At 39.5% G+C, this 25,273-nt stretch overlaps 1 protein-coding gene across 1 annotated transcript; it reads left to right on the top strand.

Annotated features, from left to right (window-relative positions):
• Positions 1-354: 354 nt before the first annotated feature.
• Positions 355-25,227, top strand: LOC113590290 (transmembrane channel-like protein 2-B). The gene is made up of 22 exons (XM_035525958.1): positions 355-392; positions 1,414-1,571; positions 2,128-2,187; positions 6,000-6,119; positions 6,432-6,473; positions 6,579-6,828; positions 8,178-8,324; positions 10,410-10,500; positions 10,608-10,689; positions 10,855-10,961; positions 11,827-11,925; positions 12,040-12,182; positions 12,431-12,578; positions 13,351-13,545; positions 13,804-13,983; positions 18,862-19,023; positions 19,586-19,714; positions 22,574-22,641; positions 22,747-22,986; positions 24,371-24,493; positions 24,805-24,883; positions 25,123-25,227. Exons 1-22 carry the CDS (start codon positions 355-357, stop codon positions 25,225-25,227), a joined length of 2,766 nt encoding a protein of 921 aa, XP_035381851.1.
• Positions 25,228-25,273: the final 46 nt, after the last annotated feature.

Here is a 25,273-nt window from a genome sequence, read left to right as displayed (position 1 = left end):
TGTTCATCCTCCAATTTTCAATATTTATTTGCATACGTAGAGAAACCCAAGTTTTTTCTTTTATCTTGAGGGTTAGAGTGCTAGTCTAATACAGACTACACCAGGACAAAGACAGGAAAAATACGTGAGGGGGTGAGTTAGGCCTCTGTTCTGAGGATGTTATCACTTTCTGACCTTGACGCTTACTTTCTGAAGCTTATAGAGGCACCATGACACAGAAAGAGTCACAAAATTAAGACTCAAATATAACTCAAAAATAAGAACCCTAGAAACACGTAACATGAAGCTTTGGTACTAATCTATCAAACAAAACAATCGGAAACAACACATGGGTACTGTGTTTCACACGTGTGGATGGGAGGCAAAGAGAGTAAACTGGTGCTACTCTCTGGGTGGGCGGGATGACAGTACTCTGCCCCCTGTCAATCACCACGGCACTAGCCAATCGTGGTCATCTGTGTGTTCATGCTTGCTGACAAAGGGCAGTTAGCGTTATCCTACATGTACTTGCAAGTGTCCTGCAGATGGTACCATTTCCTAAAATAAATAGGTAATGTGTCTTAAAATTATATAAAACAACAAAAAACCTTCTATCAGTTTAAACCTGATGGTTATCTCCTTATCCTATGAGAGATCAAACATATTTTTATACTATATATATGTATATATATATATAAAACTTTGTGAATTATTCATTTTATTATAATTTTTTTTAAATTATATCAGTAACAATAAAAATCTATTTGAACCTACTTTCTATATTTGTATATTTTCCCCCCTTTCTAGACTTTAACCATCTCAAGACAAAACACTTGGACACTCCTGGTTTAAACAGACAACCCTGAATACGTCATCCCGTTCAAATTTCAGAAGCAAAATGTCACTGAAACTGTTGCATTTCAGCTGCCCAACCACCGATTGTAAATCTGAAAACTGCCATTAAGCTACAGTTGATATCACTGGATAAGAGGTTTGTGCAGCAGGCTTAATTGATGTTACATTCGGGAACATTTTTCATTCAGTTCGTTTCATCAGGACAAAACGCTGATCATATTCAAGATTCGACATCATCAGAGGGGAAATGCACTCAATCGACTGAGGTAATAATATTTAAAACAGTTTGTTAACATGATGTATTATTATTCCTACTCTGAAAACCTGGCAGTTTTGTTATAAATTGGGGTATATTGCCAGCGGCAACATTTTCCGCGTAGCTGGCGTGATGATTACAGATTCGAGTTTAGTTCCTCAGCTTATGAATAATTTGTAACATTGATTATGTCCATCTATATGAGAAAAATGTGGCTGGATTTTTAAAAAATCAAACGACCAGCCGACCAAGGACGCAGCGAGGGAGCAAGGCTCTGGGTTCTTTATCTGTGTCACCTCTCCTGTCCTGGTGTCTTTTCCTAGTGTGGAAGACACCAGCCAGCCAGTTCCTGTTTTGGGGCTGAAAGATACCACCCTGCCAGTTCCTGTTCCTGTGCCTCACACCAGGCCTGGTCCCATGGCCATTCCTCCGGTCCTGCCGGACCCGCCATCGCGACACCTTCGGACCTACCGCTTGTCGTGTCTGCTTCCGTGTCTTCTGCTGGCTCCAGCCCATCCCATCCCTCGTCGTTTGTTGTCTTTTGTTGCATCTCCTCGTCCTTCCTCCTGGACCTTTTGTCGTCTTCAGTATGTTTCTGTTCAGTGTTCTGTTCCAGTCCCTGCTCTGTTTTTTTTTTTTTTTAATGTTTTTTTTTTTTTTTTTTTTGCACTTTGGTGATGTGCACTTTGGGGTGGGGGGGTTACTGTCATGGTTGGCCCCTCCTAGCGTCCTGTCTCCTTGGTCACACTGTCTTATGTCTTTGTTTTTGTTCATCCTTAGTTTTGTTTTCTTCTCCCATCATTTGTATCACCTGTCTCTTGTTTACTTCTCAATAGTCCGTGTGTATATACCCTATGTTTGTTCATTGTCGTTGCTGGTCATTGTTAACCCTCGTTCATGCTCGCGGTTTATTATTTTTAGTACAAGCCTGTCAGTCCTACCCTCTGGTCGTGTAGGTTGTGTTGTTTATTGTCACCTTTTTCTCTCTTCTGGTATCATGTGCTTTTTGTATTTTTTTGTTTGCCATGTTTCCCCAGACTCTCCGTGCTGTGGCTCTATGACCCTGGACTGTGATTACGACTCCAGTGCGAGAACTGGTGAGCTGCTGCAAGGTCAACAACCTGTATCTGAATGTTGGCAAAACAAAAGAGATGGTTGTTGACTTCAGGAGAGCATGGAGAGATCACTCCCCGCTTACCACCAACAGCTCCTCAGTGGAGATTGTCCAAGGAACCAAGTTCCTTGGTGTTCACTTAGTGGAGAACCTCACCTGGACCCTGAACACCAGTTCCATTACCAAGAGAGCCCAGCAACGTCTTTACTTCCTTCGGAAGCTGTGGAAAGCCCATCTCCCATCACCCATCCTCACTACCTTCTACAGAGGTACTATTGAGAGCATCCTGAGCAGCTGCATCATTACCTGGTTTGGGAACTGCACCGCCTTTGACTGCAAGACCCTTCAGAGAATAGTGAGAACAGTTGAGAAGATCATTGGGGGTTCTCTCTTCCCTCCATCACGGACATCTACACAACAGGTTGCATCCGTAAAGCCACCAGCATTGTGGGAGATCCCACACACCCCTCACATAAACTGTTTACCCTTTTGCCGCAGCATCCAATCCCGCACCTCTAGACTGTGCAGCAGTTTCTTCCCAGAAGCCATCAGACTCCTGAACTCTGGCTAATTCCAATTCCAATTCCAACAAATGGACACTTCTATACAAACACATATACACACATGTTTATACACAGTCATGCACGTACACACACACACACACACACATATACACACATACATATCCATACATACATACATACACACACACACACACACACACACACATTGTTTTTTGTATCGGACTAGTTGCTGAAGTCAAACTTCACACACATATATGCACTCCTTTTGCACTCTTGCACATTATTCCTCCTTGCTGCTAGAGTACTGTACTAAACCAGCACTGTACTTTGAACTGCTCTGGTTGCTACCAGTGACTGCTATGTTCAGTATAGCATGTCACTGACTCCTAGGTACAGCCCACTTTACAAATTCCCAGTACTGCGTACTGCTAAAATAAATGCACTGTTCTTTTTGTATTGGTCCTGTCCTGTATTTATTTATTGTATGACATTATTGCACTGTACTGTATTGTTTGCATTCATGTAGAGTGTTGTCTGTTGCACTTGTTTTGTTTTATGTTGCACCATGGTCTGGGAACATTGTTTCGTTTTTGCTGTGTGCTCATATATAGCTGAAATGACAATAAAAGCCTTTTGAACTTTAAACTTTGATTCTGCATTTGCTCCTAATTAATCTCGCTCTTCTCAGCGAATGTGTCTGCCTCACATTACAACTCTGTGGTGCCCAATAAATGTTGAACTGAAGCAGAAGTATGAAGATAATCACATTTTTCCTGCTAATATAACATTCTGAGTAAGGATGAAAAATACTGTCGGGGCCTTTAAAAGTATAGAACTCGTGCAGCAATGCATGATGAGGAATGTGTGATAACAGTTGATCCTTTTGAACACCTTCGGACCATCAGCATGAAGGATTTGTCATTTCCAGAGGCATTTTAATACTAATGGATGCTGCATAAATGACACCTGTTTGCATTGCCTGTTGTTGCTATGGCAGCATTGAAATTAGGAAACTCAAAGATCTACATGCTTGGAACTTTAGATGCTCATGGAATGAATGTTGTGACAAATTCCTATAAACTCAAAAGCACTTTGCTTGCACAGCTGATGAAGGACCTCTGACTGAAATTAGTAGTGAAACAAGACGAGGGAGCAAATGAATTAATCTGTAACACAATGAGGGTTTGGCTCTTCACCGCACTTCAGTGTCTTCTTAATGGCAGTTGATGTTTCCCACAGAGGAACGTCTGGAATCTGAAACTTTCCTTTAATGACTGTCCTGAATCTAGTCTTTGCACGGGGGAATTTATTTATTTATTCATCTTATGACAGTCAAACTATCTGACCACCCTTTTCCCGTTTACTGTGAGGGTAAACACAGCCAGTGCTTTTAGGCTTGCAAGACGTTGTTGCATTTCTAAAACCATTACGGAGTAAATGCCCTGCTCAAGACAACTAATTCTGAGCACTGATGTAGTGGGCTGCTGTCTCAAATCTGTCGTGTGCTCTGCAGGTGTAAGGTGTCTCACACACAGATTCATTTCCCCCCACTGGCCGAGACTTGCCAACGAGGATATGTGAAATTCACTAATCGGCCCGTAGCCCCCATTGCATGGCTTTGGCATGGCATTACATGTCACATATGTGAGGTGTCTGTCAAGAGCTTAGAAAGTGTTGATTACAACAGTGACTTTATCAAAAGCCTTGTCAAGGGCTTTCCATCAGTGTCATGTAATCTTGACATTTACTCACTGGATACTTGGCACAAAAGTTTCATTAACATTGCAGTTGCTCATGCAAAATGCAGGGGCGCACAACATTAATTATTAATCTAAGACATTTGGGTTTTTTGTTTATTTGTTAATTTAGGTAAGCCATAGTTAACTCACACTCCAGGGAACTCACCCTGCACGGATGTCACCCTCCAGGGAACTCACCCTGCACGGATGTCACCTTCCTTGGAGAGTTCATTTATAAACTAAAACCATAACTGAGTCAACTAAGTAATTGATTACCTATGCAAATATCAAAAATAAATATTACAATGGACAATAAAATAGCTCAGCAGCCTAAGTCTCAAAAAACCCTTGCATGAAGGAATGTGAAACAGAACTTTAGCCTCTACTGAGCATATAATCTATGTGCTTAATCCATTATACCATCATTTTCTGTTTACATGAGTGCTCTGTGCTCTGTGTACAGATCTGAGCCACTAGTGTGCTAAGACATTCAAATGTTAATGCATAGCTCTCAAACATTATCCCACATTACTGTACAATTCATTCATGACAGTTAATGTCAATGTAATGACAGACATGTTTTCTGAAATTTGCAGGAATTACTCACTTTAAGCAGAGAGACAAGTATTCATTTTGCTGGGGGGTGATAGATGTAATTGCCAGACATGGAATGGAATAATGCACAGTTTGCAAGCTGCAATATATCTGGCCTGACTGGCCAAACATGAGAAAACCAAAGATGATATTACCATTATTATGTTTGGTTCATGATTCCTTAACTACACACAGTCTTCATGATTCCTTAACTACACACAGGTACATCTGCTGACTACTCATTTGGACCTATAAGTGTTTAGACTCGTGGGCTGTATGACGACCTAGCAGAGCACAGACATGAGTCACAGTGAAAGAGCAAGACAACAGAGATGCGTAAGGAGGAGTTTTCAGAGGCTATGGTTCCAGGAAGTGGGTATTTTAATGGAGTGTCCAGCTCCCACTAATTTATTCATTGGGTCAGGTTCACATAAGCGGACATGTGTTCTGCTAATTAAAACAACGACCAAAAACCAGACCAGCTACAGGTCAAAAACAAAAATCAAAGAAAACAGTGAGATGTTTGTACATTTTAATACTTTAATTAGAATGAATACAGAACACACACATACTGTTGCACTTTAGGAACTGAACTGGTCAATTTGGACTTCAGATTGGGTATTGGCGCATTGCCTATTGGGAGTGTTCTTCAGAAGTCCCATTTTAACATAATCTTTTATCATTTATTACTCACTGAAAGGTTACTGAATGTGCACGAAGACCGATGATTAATGAGAGATTTGTGACATGCTCATTTTGATGGCGTGCACGCCTGCAGGTTCTGCTCCATTCTTTCATCTGTCCTCTGCTTGGGATATCCCACAGGCTATCTAAGATGATCTCCAGGGCGATACCATTTGCAGTAGCCTAGGAGACATTTGATGCTCAGGCTGTTGAGAGGTGCATCTGTCACATGAGGAGAACTATCTGCTGCTCAGGTGTGTCCCAGGTGCCTTTGCTAGCAGAAGCAGAAGCTGAGAACTGGCTGAGCGAAGCTCACTCACTGACCGCCACAATGCCACTTAAGAAAAGTGATATCGTAATAGCCATGACCAAAGGTAAGTCAATCGTGTTCATTTTGACATATTGTTACTGACTTATTGTAACTAATTTAGTGTCGAAGATTGTCATTCTGCATTTTCAAAGCTTTGTTTGTATTTAAAGAAAAGCTGAATTTCTTTAAAATTGTGTTAACTTATTTTAGCACGATTTCTAAACATAGTAGCAGTTTTAGAAATTTAGCCCAAAGAAAAGAAAGCAAACATATTTACTCCAAGAGAACCAAGGCTACACACGGTTTAAAAACAAATTGTCTAGATTTCGGTCTCGATATTGACATAACTTTTGTTTTTTGGGGGATTTTACTGCAGCTGGAATGGAAATGGATGCGGAGTACGACAGCGAAAGCGATGGTAACACATTTCTTGAAACGTGTGCGGCAGCAGCGTTCGCTGTGCAGTAAGATGTCTGGCAGTGTGCGGTGACCAGGTGGGTTCATTTTCCTCCCTTCTGGGCAGAATATTGCAACGTGAGGGCGAAAGGCAACAAGGAAGCCAAACATGCCGTCTGTCGAAAGACACAGTGGTGGGCGGCAGACAGCGAGGAGGAGGAGGGCAGTGATGGGCGACGTGACGCGCGGGCAAAGACGGCCGGCGAGAAGGGTGGGGCGCGAAGACGGCGCGAGGAAGAGGAGGAGGAAGAACGCGACAAAGGAGGGAAAGAAACGTGCACTGGAAAAAATCGAAGAAAAGGAAACAACAGCAGCAGGTGCAGTGTTCTGTAGAGGTTTATTTCCTCTGAATCACTTTCTAGCTCTCCGCCAACGCACTTCGTTTCAAGGGCGGCTTTGAGAACACAGAGGCATGTTAACTGATGAAAGATGAAAGGATGCTTATGACTGAACTCAATATGTAGTAAAGTTGCAGTGCAGTATGCGAAAGAGCTCACATGGCAACTGTGGTGGCATTTAAATCAATCACCAGACTTTTAAACACAGCAGCTTTAGTTTCTCTATTTGTTGTGAACCAAAAACAGACAAAAAAGAAACTTTCAAAATTGACATTGTAATGTAGAGAGTATTTGTCCTTTGGGGGGGGGGGGGGGGGGGGGGCTTCAACTGAGTGTTTTAGCAGTATAGCCTTAGTTAGGTTTCCCTGTTTTATGGCTTTGAAGCATATACTAGTGTAGGCAAAAGATTATTATGGATAATATTTTACAAATAGTAGCAAAACATTTTTCTGTACACATTTAGCAGATAAACGCTTCCCCAGTAATTTAAATGTCATGAAATTGCAGGCTATAAATGTTTTCATAGCAAAAAAAGAAAGCAGTAATTATATTGTACATTTTATATTGTCATTTATTATTTTGGAAAAGTCAGAGAAGCCAAAAGAATATACTTATATAACTGTGATATCAATGACATTAAAAACTTTTTTATTTGGCAAAATGTTTTTTTTATGGTATTATGTAAATAATTATTTTTATCAAGAAAAGTCTCTGATGGATACTACTTTAATTTCTTACATTTTTGTTTGTTTGTTTTTTCCCTTGCAAAATGTGTATAACTCAGTGGAAACCTGGAAAAGCTTTTTTTTTTTTTCTCCTTAGGTTGCAGTTGAAATGGTGTTGAAATGTTTTATATGTGCATGAATCATTATACTTTATATCTCATTTATATCGGCTTGTGTTCAGGGTTTATTGTTCATTGTTTACTTTACTGAGGGATTAAGGGATTTCGTTTAAATGGTTGAACATTTCCAATGAACATGATCGAGCATCTCCAGTCTGAAAGTGCTGCTTTGACTTCAGCTGTCCCTGTGCTTAATACTGTTGGAAAGTATTGTCTGAATCAATGGCTTTGCCTCTTGCCTTTCATCAGAGGACTTGGAAGTGCTTATGTTATCTTTCTTTTTGTCTTTAAGCCACGTTTGCCGCCCACAGAATGAACGCTGATGACGTGCTGGCTTTCATTCATCTTGTATCCTCTGTAATGTCTACCATCATCACTTTTCATCAACAAAGCAGTCCAGACCCATAAGGAGCATATCATTTGCTCAAGACTCTGTGGACTGTTGTATGGTGACCCTAGACTTTGATCTTCCTCTTCCTGGCAGCTCGTACTCATCAAGTGACTCAAACTCCGAGTCCCTGTCGGGAGGAGAACTGACTCAGCTGCAAGAAGAACTGGAAGAGAAGAAGAAACTGATCAGCACGCTCCGGAGCAAGCCATGGCACATGAAGAGAAGACTCCATAGCTTAAAGTAAAATGGCTTTTTCCTCTCACCTCTCTTTCACTTGCTGGCTATCTGGGCCATCAATGTTCCATGCGTTTTGCTTTGTAACGCTGAAAAATACCCACCTAGCTTGGACTGTGGCTTCATTTTGGCTTGTGGTGCTTAATTAAACCATTGCGTTGCTCTTTCTCAGAGTCTAGTTAGTTTTGTGATGTCACAAAGAAGGGCGGGTGACTTTGTCTTGACCTGATCTAGGTTGTGCTGTACTTTCAAGTGCAAAAAGCTCATTTTTGTAATGCACATTTTTCAGGAAGAACTAGTATGTCCAGTGAGGAGAGCAGGAAACTTCTTATTGACACCAGTAACAAGACTAACCTCCAATGGGTCTGTCCACTCAACACCAAAAATTTCTTAGATTTTAATTGGCAATATGTTTTTTCTTTGTGCAATAACTCTTTGTTGTTATGCAAATAAAATAAGCACTTTTCAAATTGTCCAATCAATTTCAAGAACTGTGATTACAAGTTAATTTTATACCTGCATTAAGTATGCAAAAATGGCTACGTGATGGAAAAACATCTACGTCTATGACAAGCATTGTGTCTTTCAAAAAAATGGACCACTGATTTATTTTTCATTAAAGTGAAAGTCAGTATGCTTAATTTGTGGAGAAGCCCTTGCAGTTCTTAAGAAAAGCATTATCAAATGATATCACACCACCAAACATGCAAATTATGCTATTCTACACTGAACGGTACAAGCTCCATTCCAGTGGCCCAATAAGGAGTTGGATAGTGCGACAGAAGTTATCTGGTGAGTGAACTGACCTCAAGAAGACCTCACTCCACCTCGCAGTCCCATGCAATCTTGAGTCTGGACAAGAGGAAGTAGAAACAAACACTGCTGGACAAAACACCGATTAGCCTCAGCAAGTATTTGGGCTTTAGGGGGATTATATTTACTGGTCTGTGCATTAGGTTGAATGAAAAGAACTATCACCCAACTGATAGAGTTTTAGCTTAATTGGCTGGTTACCTTTTAGAGAGTCATCATTATTGATTGTCAAAGTGGACTGTTACCAGGCTGATTTGCTGGGTACCTTGCTGGCCCGTGCGAGGGCAGAGTTGACAAAGGCGAAAGGTGAATTGTGCATTCTTGAATGCCAGTTTATGCATGCATGCATGTTGCAGGATTTTTCTCATTCTGCATAGAGTTTGAAGTCATTTAGACTTTTATTAGCTTTTACACCTGTACTGTGAAAACACTTGGAACAATCAGACGGTCTTAGAAAACAAGGGGCACATTTTAGGTTTGTTCAATTTGCTTAAAAGTGTTACCAAAGGCTTGTGACAGTCTTTCTGTCAGTACCTTGCTTTGTAAAAAAATACTGATACTGTCTTTCTTTATGTAACATGCTTCATGTAATGTATCTTTTTATAGTGTACACATATTTTCAATCATTTAATTCCTTTATTTAACTAATTTTCTCATTATCAACTCGGTAATGAATTTACTGCCTGAAGTTTGATATTTGACTAATATTTGGCTGTGGGTGGAATGTGATATTTCCAGACTGGTATCATCCTGTGGTGATTCCATAATGGTGATTCATTGAGCCACATTATTATAATTATGAAACAATAGATGCAAAAAGTACATGGTCTAATATGTCTGTAATCCATATTTTTGTTAACTTTAGATCAGAGAAGTTAACAGAAGTAGGACACTATAAGTCAATTTCATAAAACCCATTCAACTCTTCCATAACAGATAATAGCTGCTCAATCCTAGCCCTAATAAAACACATGTTCTCATAAGATTTGTGTGGTCCAAAAGCTTTTGTTAATCTAGATTGAGGGGATTAGATTGGAACTAAACCTTTTCACATGGTAGAAGTGCAGGAGCAGGACTGAGCACTCATGCCTTACAAAACGTTGCTTTAACTCTCTGAGCTCATAGACATCAGCGTATTGTACTCACATACCAATTTTGGAAAACTGATAATTTCTCTATTTATTTCTGTGTGCTATGAGAAATAAATAATTGCTTCATGTTCCAGCACACTTTTTTTGGCAGGATCTCTTATTGTCTGTGTATCTGAATCTTTGCCAGGAAAGCCCAGGAGTTTGTAGAGGCATCTGAAAGCGTATTGGGAAGTGCGAAGGGGACGAACACCCGCTTTTTTAAAACCATGATTAACAAGGTACAGCATGGAATTATCCACAATGCATCATGGTCTGTGAGAAACCATGTCATGTCTTAATGATGCCGTAATGTTGTTTTCTGTCCTTTTATTTATGTGTTTTTTAGAAACTGATCAAGTTCAATCTAGAGTTAGAAAACTTGAAGACTATGATCACTCCCTGGCAAGGGAAAATTAAAGAAGTAGAAAGTTGGTTGCATTTAAATTTCCTCTTATATAGTCTTCTTATATATTTTTATAATATTTAATATTTTTCTTATATACATTGTAATTTCAGTGGCTGTGTAGAATATACTAAACATATAGTATACCCATATATACCCTGACGTGTCCTCGTCTTTCTCTCCCTCTAAGGTCAGTATGGCTCTTCTGTAGCCTCCTACTTCATCTTCCTCAGGTGGATGTATGTCGTCAATCTTGTTCCATTTGTCTTAGTGGTTGGGCTTATTATAATTCCTGAGGTAAATTTATAATGAAATCTTTATGAAACCTTGTTTTGCAGGGACCACTTACACAAACAGATTAATGCCGAAACTGCTAGTCCAAGCCATTTAGACAAATTTGCTACACGTTGCAATTTTCTTGTGATTAGAATTTTTTCATAGCATTTACAAGTGGGCCAGACATGTTACAGAAGCCATGTTTTCAAGTGAATTGTCTGCTTCACATATAAAAAAAGTTCTAATGGTTGTATCTTTTTCACTATACTGATACATTCTATCTATAACACAGGCATAAATTTGACTTTGAATGTATAAATTAAACATGATGCATAAAAATTGCGATTGTCCTATTTAACAGTAGTATTTAACTTTTTACTCTTGTATTCACACGTTACTCTAACCTACAACAATAGTTTTTAAATCTAGTTTCATAACAAACAGTATTTAAGCGACTGTGTGAACAACAAGTGAGTACTTGATTCCTTTTTTTGGGGCATTTTTTTAAAACCTTATCAGATTTTTAAAATCTTATCAGAAAACTTGGCCCTAATTTTTCAATCAGTACATTTTCATATAAACAAAGGTTTCTAAATTGAGGGCCACAAAAAGACCACTCAAATGATGGCGTGGGGTTTGGCTTGTCTGTATGGCATGTCTCCACCATGGAACTGGAATAAATTAGCTACATTTTGGTTAATGTTTTGCACGCAACTGGTAATTAAATATGACAAATGCAAGTGACTGAAATCTCATTCCCGAATGCCAACTCAACAGCAGGAGTTATTATAAACTTTATTATGTTTCTTTGCTGACCAAACTTTTGGAGATGGTGTCAGATGGTGTTGAGTAATCTGTGCAGTGATCTCTTTCTCTCTGTCTGGAGACTCTGTGGGGGGTGCCATATGGCACCATCCCAAGGAAGACAGTCCCTAGAAATGAGCAAGCCAATGCCATGGACTTCGACGTCCTCTATGAATATGGCGTGAGGAATTTGTCATGCTTTTTATTACTCTAGATTTTATTTAAAATAAAGTATTAAAATGACCAGGAAAGTCAAATAGTAACGATTTTTGTTTGTTTGTTTGTTTTCAAAAAGGGTTATTTGAAGTACTCAGCTTTCTTTTATGGTTACTATGACAACAAGGAAAAGATTGGATTCTTTGGGTACCACCTACCCCTGGCATATTTACTTGTTGGACTTGTAATTTTCTTCTACATCCTGGTGGTAGTGATTAGGGTGTAAGTCTCCTTTCCCCCCCCCAAAGCATTCTTCACTATTTATATTTTTACTCTATTACAGGGGTCATGAACTTAGACACGAATTAATTCTTAAGATGATACGCTCAATTTGATGACTGTAAATGTAGAAAAGAAGGTTACATCTTTCCCAGTCAACTGAGCTAAACAAAAAAGGTTTATTCATTGCTTTCATTCGTGGCTAGTCATAATAACTCATCGGTTAAGGTGATTGTCGGTTCCTCTCGTAGGATGGCGAAGAATGCCAGTGAGGCGAATAGTATTGGAGATGAGGATGCCTTCAAGTTCTCCTGGAATGTTTTCACAAGCTGGGAGTACCTCATTGGAAACACGGAGACAGCAGAGGAGAAAAGTGCTGCCATCACATTTGTCTTGAAGGTTTGAACAAGAATTCCTAACTTCTTTCAATTACTTAAACGGCTATTTAACCATTACACACATCAGATAAGGAGCTCAGAATGGCTTATCAGAGTGATTTAATGAGTTTGAAGGGTTTTTATAATGAGAAAGTGAGTCGAATAAGGGATACGGAAATTTGTGTAGAATTCTGGATATGTGCTAAAAAGGCAGCGTCAGAAATGCATCAGAAATGCATCAGCCCATTAGATTTTAAGGCAACTTGTGAGGGTGAGGATTGTCACATTATGCTTTAAATGAGGGGCTTGTAATCCTGACGTTGGTAGGGCAGCAGAGAGGTGTCTGCGCACTAGATGTGCGTGTGAGTATGGCATGGCTCATTGTAGCTGCATATTGACCTCCCATCACTAGATCTTACTGGGCAATGATCGCAAACTATGCAGGGAGCAAGGGTAGTCAACTGCACGGAGGCCTGCTACATGTCTCTGCCCTCAGAGTTGACTTTAATTTTGGTGCTAAGGGAGGAGTGAGTGGTGCAGCAGAAAATGAACTGTAGCTCTTGTCTCAGTGTTTGCTCTGGCGGTCAGTGCTGCTCACTAGTAGACACTAGTTGAGAAACATGGAGAGCGGTCAGTACCCTGTGGTCCTGATTACCAGCCGACTTTATTAAACCAAACACTTGGCAGTGAGGTCACGAGATAGAGAATTTAAAATAAATCTTATGACATGTCTTGGGCTGTAGCGATTCCAAGCATCGGGTGGCTTTGACTGACCTTTGACCTTGTGCCTGCAGGAATCCTTAGTTGACGAACTGAGGCACTTCAAGAACGAGGACCTGAACACGCGGTTGTTTCTGCGTTTTGTCGCTAACGTGCTGATCCTGTCCTGCCTGATGGGCAGTGGATATCTTATATATTCTGTGGCAAAAAGACACCAAACGTTTTCTAAAATGGACCGCAATCAGGTATCCTGGTTACAGAAAAATGAGGTAACTTTCATTTTATAAACTCCTTTTGGTTCTTAGGAGTCAAATGCTGTTCTGCAACAATAACACTGTCGAAAAACCCCTGAAGTTCTATGAGTAGATTTGTTTCAAAAACCTGCATTGGCTTATATTTTTTTTTATGTGCTTATTTGTTATTTGTTTTAGTTGGCCTTGTCTCTATATATTTATGTTTATGTGTTTTTTTTTAAAGTTTTATTTAGGTTTTATTTTTTAAAATAAAATTTGTTGTGTCTTGCTAAGGTGGAGATTGTCATCTCACTGCTGGGCATGTTTTGTCCAGCACTGTTTGAGACCATTGCTGAGCTGGAGGACTACCACCCCCGCATCGCCCTCAAATGGCAGCTGGGACGACTCTTTGCCCTTTTCGTTGGCAACATTTACACCTTCGTGTTTACTATTATTGAAGACATCACTGACCAGGTATGCCAGACTTAGAAGACAAATTTGTTGCACACCATCAGTGTGCTAATCTAGAATATTTTTTCACCTTTGTACATGTAACCTTGTACAAAAGAGTCTGAAGTCTGAGGCTCCTATAAAGAACTGTTTTAATTTGCTTTGCTCATGGGCCTGTATGAATATCTGGTGATACCCTTCGGCTTAATGAAGAATGAACCGACTGAATAAATCCCAGTGTTTTCTTTCCACCCCTTTAATTGCGATTGAGTCCACCTAGGTAGTCCTCCACCTTATAATCACCAGGAAAGAACAGTCCTTTGTGGTGGTCTCACCCTGATTTCATTAACGGATCTGCTGCCATTACAGCTGTATATCTGTCTGGAAGCATCTGCACTCCACAATTATTCATTTTGTTCCCACTTGTTACCTTAGTTATCCATCTGCATGGATTCAAACTGCATTACTGTTTTCTCATTGGTAAATCATGTCTTTAGAACTTCAGAAAATTTATGTGTGTTGATTTTTTAACCACTTGTGTTATTTGTGGTGACTGGAATTGTGTTTTGCATTTATTTTGTGGTGAATGGAGTTGTGTGTTTTGTCCATGGCAGTGCTTTGTGCATGAAAACGTAGGATTGTTTGCACTGTGTGATGAAAGTTCTGCTTATGGTTATGCAAAAAGGGTTTAGGAGATGTGTACTCAAAGGCTTTAGCGAGGAAAGCCATTTTAAAAATATTTTGATTTTTTTTTAAAGCTTTTATATTTAAGTCATACTTACAAAGGAGAAATAAAAAAAAGAGGAGCAACTTTTCTAAAAAAGACTAGATGAAAAAGGAAAGACTTTAAATAGAGAAGGAGAAGAAAACTTGGAAAGTTATTACAACTATTGCCATATGGAATTCTCCAGACTGCAGAACAATCTTGCAGATTTTGGACTAGCATCTGTGACATTTATTAAAGTGGCCAATGTCATCAAGTCAAATCTGCGAGGCCCCCGTGCTGCTAGCTTCTAAAAAATCCTAGGGGACTTGACTGACTCATTTCCATGCTTATCATCCATGTCAATATACACTGCCTGGCCAAAAAAAAAGGTCACCACCTGGATTTAACTAAGCAAATAGGTAAGAGCCTCCCATTGGATAATTACTGCATGGGTGATTATGTTTCAGCTGGCAACAAGTTATTTAACCATAACTGATGCAGTGAGTAGCTTCTCTGTGGTCATGGAAAAGATGTTAATCTGTTTCAGAAGGCTCAAATTATTGTCATGCATCAATCAGAGAAAACATCTAAGGAGATTGCTGAAACTACTAAAATCGGGTTAAGAACTGTCCAACGCAATATTAAAAAGTGGAAGGACAGTGGGGAAGGAATGTGGTCAGAAAAAAATCTTGAATGATCGAGATCGGCGATCACTTAAATGTGTGGTGAAATCAAATCATAGAAAAACAACAGTAGAAATTAGTGAAATTAAGAACATTTCGACATGCACAATGCGAAGGAGCATAAAGATTTGACTCTGGAACAATGTAAGAAGGTCATGTGGTCTGATGAGTCCAGATTTACCCTGTTCCAGAGTGCATCAGGGTAAGAAGAGAGGTGGCTGAAGTGATGCACCCATCATGCTTAGTGCCTACCGTACAAGCCTGTGGGGGCAGTGCTATGATCTGGGATTGCTGCAGTTGGTCAGGTCTAGGTTCAGCAACGTTATGTGCCCAAAGAATGAGGTCAGCTGACTACCTGAATATACTGAATGACCAGGTTATTCCATCAATGGATTTTTTCTTCCCTGATGGCTCGGGCATATTCCAAGATGACAATGTCAGGATTTATCAGGCTCAAATTGTGAAAGAGTGGTTCAGGGAGCATGAGACATCATTTTCACACATGGATTGGCCACCACAGAGTTCAGACCTGAACCCCACTGAGAATCTTTGGGATGTGCTGGAGAAGACTTTGCGCAGTGGTTCAAATCTCCCATCATCAACACAAGATCTTGGGGAAAATTTAGTGCAACTCTGGACATAAATAAATGTTGTGACATTGCAGAAGCTTGTGGAAATGATGCCACAGTGAATGTGTGCCGTAATCAAAGCTAAAGGCGGTTCAACGAAATATTAAGCGTGTGTGACCTTTTTTTTTGGCCAGGCAGTGAATGATGCCAGGCACGCAGACAGAGGGACATGCCCACTCTCACACACAACACCTTCCTTGTTCACAATCCCCTGATTACTGATCTCTGTTACCTGTGCCTTGTTTGTGTTTTGTTATTTAATCCCAGCTATCTACCTCCAGTGCTGCGCATGTCTTGCCATTACAGTATACTAGCACATTGTTCGAGCCTTTGTTGCTAAAGTTCACGCTATGTGTGAAACTATGTGATAATCTCTCTTCTTGCCAGTGTGACATTGTGCATTGCTTGTGTGTTATTCCTTCTCTGGAAGTTTGAAAAAGTGCATTACTCCACTTAGGGCCTTGATGTACAGCAGAATTATTTGAACCTGTAGACTTTTTCAGGAGCGTGCATAAATCTAGAGTGGAGAAGACTGGAGATTTAGATTGGGCTAAAGTATGGACCCCACAGGGATTCCTACATCTGAGCCCACTGAGTTTGACCATATCTTGGCAGCCTTAAACATCTTTGAAGGGCAAGCAGATGTTTCCAGTGGATGATTAGCAAGATTCGCCATGCCTTGCCAGCTTTGCAGTTATAGCAACCGTCAGATCCTTTGTCACCTGCTGACCCTGTAGCAACACCTCATCTTGCCAAACCAGTGTTAAATGTGGTTGCCCGGTATTTTTAATCTAAACTGCTTGGGTCACTGATGTCTTGGAGTGACAGAGCACCATCTGCTCCTCTTACCAACTTCTTTGAAGAAATGAGGCACGTTTTTGACCACTGAGTCACCAGCCACAAGGCAGATTTTGCAATTATTCTGGCTCCTGCAGGGCATTAAGTTGCAAATTACACAATTCACTTTCAAATGCTGGGTATTTATAGCCATTGGAAACAGGAGGCCCTGGCTGCAGCTTTTCACAATGGACTGTCGGAGCCAATCAAGGATGAGCTGGCTTGTTGCAACAAATCGGGGACTTAGAGCAGCTTATGGCTCATTCTATTCACTTCAGTAATCGCCTGTGTGAATAGTGAAGAGAGCACCACCTGGCGGACAACCCTTGTCCTAATCCAATTTCCCCATTTTCAGAAAATCCCAACCCATAGGCCAAAAAAGATGGGAAAGACTTGTCGTTCCCAGTTGGAACGTGCTTAAGGGAGAGATGCTATATACACTCTGGGGAAACCTGGTCATTTTCAAACCAGCTGTCCAGAGCTGCCTCACCCAGCTGTGGAAGAGCTGTAACCGGGGTTACATTGTCTCCTCAAATGACCAGATATTGGAATTTCCTTCCTATCTTTTCCTATCTCTTTTGGCGGCTCCTTCCTCATCAACCCTGGTTTCAGGTGGTTTCAACATTATCACATCATTGCATTCCTCTCATTATAACTGTCATTCTGGTTGGAGTGGACAGATTTACAGATTTTCTAAAGCTCGTCTATTTCTTTAACAAAATTGCCTACTGTCAGAATCTGACAAACTAAACTAATCTTTGATATTTTTTAAGTGTTTGGTCTCCCTTTATAAATAATTTTTCCTTGGGCTTCCACGTGATTGTTAATTAGTTTCACCTGTTCTTTGTTACACACGTGTTTATAACAAGACCCTCCCACCCGCTGCCATTATCACATTCTGGACCTGGTTTCATCTAAAGAACAGTGACCTAAAGCATCCATCTTGACTCTCCCTGATCACTTCATAGTGTCACCGATGTTTGCGTACTCGGCACTGAAGATGATTTCTTAGTATGAAATGCAATTCTATCTGCCATGGTGAACTATTTAAATCTTTACCCCAGATGTTCACACCGCTGAAGCCTTTGATGTTATAGGATTTTTCTCTCTTGAAATATGAAATAACAGCAGCGAGGCATTTAGCATTGCAAGTGAAGTGCCTGGTTCCCCCCCCCCCATGATGGTGTGGTTACCTCCTCTCTTGCTGATAGCGATGGGTGCAACTCACCATACAACTTGGTGTCCAAGGCAGCTTGAACTCTCTCTCTCTCTCTCTCTCTCTCTCTCTCTCTCTCTCTCTCTCTCTCTCTCTCTCTCTCTCTCTCTCTCTCTCTCTCTCTCTCTCTCACACACACACAACTATACAGCTTAGTCATCTCAAGTCCCATTTTGGAACATAGGAATATGATGTATACAGTTTGTGTAATATAAAATTAGAAAAGGTATGGTTTTATATTGTGGACTAATAATCAGAACATTCATCCCCAAGCGCACATTCATTTCTACAATGTTCTGTGCTTCTGCTATCCTGAAAAAATGTCTCTGCTCCCATGATGCTGGACACACCATGTCTAGAACAAATCTAAAACCAACTGGAAACAGAGCTTTTAGCTATCAGACCTCTACCTATTTTGATCAGAAACACCAACACTATTGACTTGTTCAAAGCCCAAAATTAATCACATCTTTTTAAATTTGTCTTTTCAATTTAAAATAATTTACAATGCTTTGGGGTCAATTCTGAGCAAATTATATATAAATAAAATATATCAAAAATCAATTGATTGACCGATTGTTTGAACTGAGTAAAATAACATTAGTTTTTGGTAAATTATGAAAGTCAGTATTTTGGACCTTGTTGTAATTTAACATTTAAATGGTACTTTAAAAATTCATCCTAAAACAGTAATGTCAAAACAATACTGAATAATGCCCCTTATGATAAAAATGCCTTAGTATATTGAATATACTGAATGCACATTAAATACAAAAAATAAAGGTTTGCTATTTCAAATTTTCATTACATTTTGTGGCTTCATGTTCACAGCTACAGGTTGAGAAGACAATAAAGAATCAAAGCATCATTGCCCTGCAGCAGTACTATGCTAACTACACACTGCACCACAACGTGACTGAGAACATCCCCCCACCAAACATTGACCCTGCTGATGTCATCAGGGGACCCTGCTGGGAGACTCAAGTGGGCATCGTGGGTATTATCCTGAACAGGCTGCTATTATTTTAGTGTCCAAATGCACCTCATGAACATATCCATGTATAATCGCATATAAATTAAATCTAGGTTTATCCACTGCATCTAAAAAATTATTTTTATGTAATAGTGTTCCCTATACATTACAGTTCAGCATTTGTAGTTTTCTCCAAGAGATCACAATTGCAAATAAATGCATACAGTTGTACAGCTGAGGTCATGTATACAGAATTGGGCAGTTAATGAACATTTCAAAATCATACAACGATCAGTTACATGCCTTACTTAGGACATGCATATTAACCCTTGCCCTCCCAAGTTCATAGATTTGAATAATCTATGAATTGTTCATTCAGTGGGACTGAATACCCCCGTATATCACTCATGTGTGATATGAAAGGGTACTCCAATGTCACTCTTCTTCACAGTTAAATATTTCAGCTGCAGCATCACCCAGAATTATTACAATTTGTACAATTATTATTTGTACAATTTGTTTGTTTTTGTCATAATCATGCAGTCCTATTACATTTTTTTTCATTTCTTTTGCTCTGTTTAGGGGTTTATGAAGCTAATAATATCAGATATACAAGTGACGTATATTAACATCCTGATCACAGATACCATCAGAGCTGTAGTTGTTCGCTACCTCAACTATTGCTGGTGCTGGGACCTGGAAGCCACATTTGTGAGCTTTTTAAAATCTTGGTTTGTTTGTTTTTTTGTTATTATTGTTGTTGTTGTTGTATTATGTGGTTTTTGGCCAGGTGATTCTCAGTGTGGTCCTTGATGTGGTGTAATGCAATATATAATTGATATATGTTGTCTATTGTTAGAATTAACTGAACTTTTATTAAATATTCAGTATAACAGTTTAAAAAAAATATTATTTACATACAGTGGTGTGAAAGTGTTTGCCCCCTTTTTGCATGTTTGTCACACTTAAATGTTTCAGATCATCAAACAAATTTCAATATTAGACAAAGATAACACAAGGAAATACAAAATGCAGTTTTTAAATGAAGGTTTTTATTATTAAGGGAAAAAAATCCAAACCTACATGGCCATGTGTCAAAAAGTGATTGCCCCCATAACCTAATTGTGCCACCTAAAGTGTTGTGCCACCCTTAGCAGCAACAACTGCAAACAAGTGTTTGCAATAACTGGCAATGAGTCTTTTACAGCGCTGTGGAGGAATTTTGGCCCACTTATCTTTGCAGAATTGTTGTAATTAGGCCACATTGGCGCATGAACCGCCTTTATAAGGTCATGCCAGAGCATCTCAATCGGATTCAGGTCAGGGCTTTGACTAGACCACTCCAAAGTCTTCATTTTGATTTTCTTAAGCCATTCAGAGGTAGACTTGCTGGTGTGTTTTGGGTCATTGTCCTGCTGCAGAACCCAAGTGGGCTTTAGCTTGAGGTCATGAACAAATGGCCAGACATTCTCCTTCAGGATTTTTTGGTAGATCGCAGAATTCATGGTTCCATTTACCACAGCAAGTCTTCCAGGTCCTGAAGCAGCAAAACAGCCCAGACCATCACACTACCACCACAATATTTTACTGTTGCTATGATGTTCCTTTTCTGAAATGCTGTGTTACGTTTACACCAGATGTAATGGGACATACACCTTCCAAAAAGTTCAACTTTTGTCTTCTCAGTCCACAGAGAATTTTCCCAAAAGTCTTGGGGATCATCAAGATGTTTTCTGGCAAAACTGAGATTAGCTTTTATGTTCTTTTTGCTCAGCAGTGGTTTTCATCTTGGAACTCTGCCATGCAGGCCATTTTTGCCCAGTCTCTTTCTTATTTCTATGTTCTATGTTTTTGCCATTTGTGGACAATAGCTCTCACTGTGGTTCACTGGAGTCCCAAAGCTTTAGAAATGGCTTTATAACCTTTTCCAGACTGATAGATCTCAATTACTTTGTATCTCATTTGTTCCTGAATTTCTTTGGATCGCAGTATGATATCTAGCTTTTGAGGATCTTTTGGTCTACTTCACTTTGTCAGGCAGGTCCTATTTATGTGATTTCTTGATTGAGAACAGGTGTGGCAATAATCAGGCCTGGGTGTGGGAGAAATTGAACTCAGCTTTCCAAAGATGTGATAAACCACAGTTAATTTAAACACAGGGCCATGTAGGTTTGGATTTGTTCCTCTTAATAATAAAATCCTTCATATAAAATTGCATTTTGTGTTTACTTTAAAATTTGTTTGATGAACTGAAACATTTAATTGTGACAAACATGCAAAAAAAATAAGCTATCAGGAAGAGGGCAAACACTTTTTCACACCACTGTATTTATGACAAACACCTTGCATATTAGATATTTTTGGGTGGCAGACCATTATCAACCCCAGAAGTGCCAATGACGTGTTATGCCTGAACACGACTGTGGCTGATACAGTCATACCTGTGCAATGCTCAGCACCCACTACCAGTATCAGATTGTGAGGGCAGACCTTCTGCAGTGGTTGGAATGTGGGTAATTAAGGTGAGGGAGAGAACTCTGGTGAACTTTGGGATGGAGCTTTGTGTGGCTTCTGCAGGTGGACAAATCTTCATATTATGTCAGAAAGATCTGCGAATGGGCTTTCTGATGTCTTGTGTCTGGGTACTTGCTCAAAGAGAGAAACTTTGGAACACCAGTGTCCAAGGATTTGAATGTTTGGATGTTCAGGATACTGCACCGATCCGAAAATAGTGGTCAGAGACTTGATCAGGTGGATAACCAGGTGGAACTAATATAGGGAGATGTTGACAGATGTTGAGAAATGACTGATAAGAGAGCGTGAAAGCACTGTGGCAGTTGCCATAGGGAGATGTCAAAAGCATTAACCATTTTTATCATTGAATTCCTTTAAAGGGTAGATTTATTTGCAGGTGGCTGGCAGAAGATGACAGAAAATGGACTGGCCAGATAATTTGAGCTCTCATAGGAGCATGGTGAAACAAGAATGGTTGTGTTGGCGAACAACTGCGCATCTGTGGGAGAGGAGGTTGCATATTGGTAAAAGATCAAGATGTCATTCCATTGCCAAAGGAGGAGAAGCAAGAATTGAGACAATGAGGCAATGGCCAGAGAGACCAAAATATGCAGGGAGGAGGACGAAGAAGTGAGAATGACGAGGTGGGAGATGAAGGACCATGTCTAGGGGATAATGCAAACGCTGTATCTGAGGTGGCAGAGGCTTAGGAGACAAAGATGTTTAATGCATACAAGGCATGTCTATGAAACTTCATAAGGGAGATTTTGGTCAGTTGGGAGAACATGATGCCATTAATCTTGTCCAAAGCAAGAGAAGCTTGGAAGAAGGCTGTGTCATGAAAGGATCAGTGGTATCTTAGTGGTTAGGTGCTTGTAAGCAGAAGGTTACCAGTTCAAGGCCTGCTGTTACATGATCCCTTTTAGTGGCAAGATAACGGGGATGTAACAATCCTAAGGGGTGTGTGTGAAATTACTGAGGATTAGGCTGACAACAATAATGTCTGCACTTATCTTTGGAAACTAATGTGCGTGTGTTTGTGTATTCGTTTTGTAGCCCTGTTATGGACAGTTTGATATCAGTACAAGTGTACTTGGGATTATTTTCAACCAGGGAATGGTCTTGTAAGTAGTAAGTCTTAAAACTTAACAATGAATCATATATTTTTTTTTATCTGTATGTCTGTGTGTGTACATGAATAATCACATATGTTTGTATGACTGTTTCAGGATGGGTACGTTCTATTGTCCAGGGCTGATGAGTGTAAATATTCTACGCCTGGTCATTTCCATGTACTTTCAATGCTGGACTTTAAAAAGCAGCAATATTCCCAACAGAAATATATTCAAGGCCTCACGGACCAGCAACATCTACATGGGCATCCTTCTGTTTGTGCTGTTCGTCTGTCTAATTCCTGTGATTGTCATCATCATGACTATGTTGCCATCCTTTGACTGTGGACCTTTCAGGTTACATAAACCCACACCTACATACCTCCCCTCCACACACATAGTTAGGGAAGTCTACTCGCCCCTACCAACATTTCTAGGTTTCTGTATTCACCCCAGGAAAAAATTCCTCTCTGAACTCAGAGACAATTTTTGCACAGGCTCCACTGCATTGTAAAGACTGCCTGTTCTCCTTCTGTTTTACTCACCAGTTTCAGCATCCTTGAATACTGATGTGACTGATAGACAAAGATCTTCTCTTTGGCTGCCAAGGTTTTTTCACAGATTATCCCACTCCAGCCCTGCTACAGCTCTCTGCTAGCATTGTTAGAGCAGTCACATTCCCCCAACTAGAGAGTCTGGCTATGGCCACTATGGTTTGGAATAGGTAATGCTAGTTTTCAGGCAGTAGCATTGCTAAACTAATATGAAAGGTATTTAATTGCCTTTTCCATTAATGAGTTGGTAGTGTTGTGATTTTGTAAACTAAGTATCTTGTAAGTAACACTGCAAATTTTACTACTACTAATCTTAATTTTAGTCTAGTGCTACCAAACGTGTAAAAACTTAGCAACTCACCCAAAGCATGCCTTTCTTAGTTTCTGTCATGTCTTAATGCTTAATTTTGAGCTGTATATATCAAATCAGATATTTGACATATCAGATAATTTGATAAAATTACTGACTTCCATTTCTTTGCATAACTGATATTATCTAATTAATCCAAACCCTGTTCAACTTTGCTACCTTGTTTTTTTTGCTGCTTCATTCTCTAATAGAAATACATCAGTTAGCGACCCCATTTGTTAGTCCATTCATTATTGAACCTATATTTCATGCAGAGAGCACATGTCTGTCCACCTGTCCTTTTACCAATTTCCCAGTGAACCCATGGACACTCACCTAAACATTTCTCAGGTTTTTTTCTAATATAGTTAATGTCCTTGGTTTTTGTAAAAAAAAAAAAAAAAAAAATAATAAAAAAAATAAAAAAATAAATAAATAGAAATATATATATATATATATATAGACATGCCTCGTTTCTTTCCTCTTATTTCCCATTCTCCCTCTTTTAACCCATCACTTTCATCCTTCATTTCAGCTCCTCTTCTTTTCACACCAGTTACACTCTTTCATTTTAATCCATTTTTAATACCTCCCTCACTCCCTTCATCCTAATCATTCCATCTTTATACCTACCCTACCACCCTGTTGGGGACAAAAAAGCTGTTAAACAAACAAATTAAGCAAAGAACCAACATTCACATTCAGCCAATCAATCCATCTTTCAATAAACATTTTCTAGAGATCTAATGCTTTCTTTAACTAGCAAGGATTATTTTTATAAGAAATGGCTTTATGCTTTTTTGACTCTTTTATTGACTCTGATTGGTCCCCTGAGCAGTGGGAAAAATAAGATGTACGACGTCCTCACCGATATGATCCTGGAGTTTCCAGCTTTTATGAAAACTTTCGTCAACTTTGTATTTAACCCAGGAGTCGTCATGTCAGTGCTGATATTAATGGCGTAAGTGCTTCGTGACTCTATTCCCATGCTTGGACCATTTATTCATTTATTTGCATGTGAGATTACGCTAACCTTACTAACATAATCATGTTCTGTAGGCTAGGCATAGGTTATAATTATGCGGATATTAGTCATGTCTATCTTCCAGAATTTGTTATGAAATATTTGATGTACATTGTAATAAGATTTAATTTAATAATGTATTCTAGATAGAGGTTGAATAGAAATAACATGGGCCTCACAAATTTAATGGGTAGAAGCTTTTAAGGATAGAATTGTACACACAGCTTTTATGGCTTGCCTCTGTACAGGCTGATTATCTACTACCTGCAGAAGGTATCTACAGGCTACCACAAAACCAACATGGAGCTGAAAAAGAGATTGGAAAAAGTGTGTGCCACTTTTAATCTATTTATAGTAGTACTGGGTAGGATTACAAATGCGTCTTCCAAGTGTTTGATCTCATTATGAAAAAAATTCCATCTCGTCTGTTGTCTCTTGTATGTCACATTCTACCCCTCTGGTAATTTTGTTTTTAATTAAAGATAATTGGACGTTACTGAACTCATAAACTTGGTTGGCTAAAACTCTTTTCAAACCAGCCAAGTATGAATCTTATTTGATTTTAGGTAAAAGAAAAAAAGAAAAAATACAGGACCAACAAGGTAATGAATGACGAGAAGGATGTTCTGTCTGACAGAGCCCTGATTTCAGAACACACTCTAGGTCAGTAGGGCTGCTTGCTTTATTGAATTCTTAATGTGGTCACTTTTGTTTATC

The sequence above is a fragment of the Electrophorus electricus genome, chromosome 5 (genome assembly GCF_013358815.1).
Source record: "Electrophorus electricus isolate fEleEle1 chromosome 5, fEleEle1.pri, whole genome shotgun sequence".
Taxonomy (NCBI): domain Eukaryota; kingdom Metazoa; phylum Chordata; class Actinopteri; order Gymnotiformes; family Gymnotidae; genus Electrophorus; species Electrophorus electricus.
Note: the sequence above shows the minus strand (reverse complement) of the source record. Positions and strands in the feature narration are given on the sequence as shown.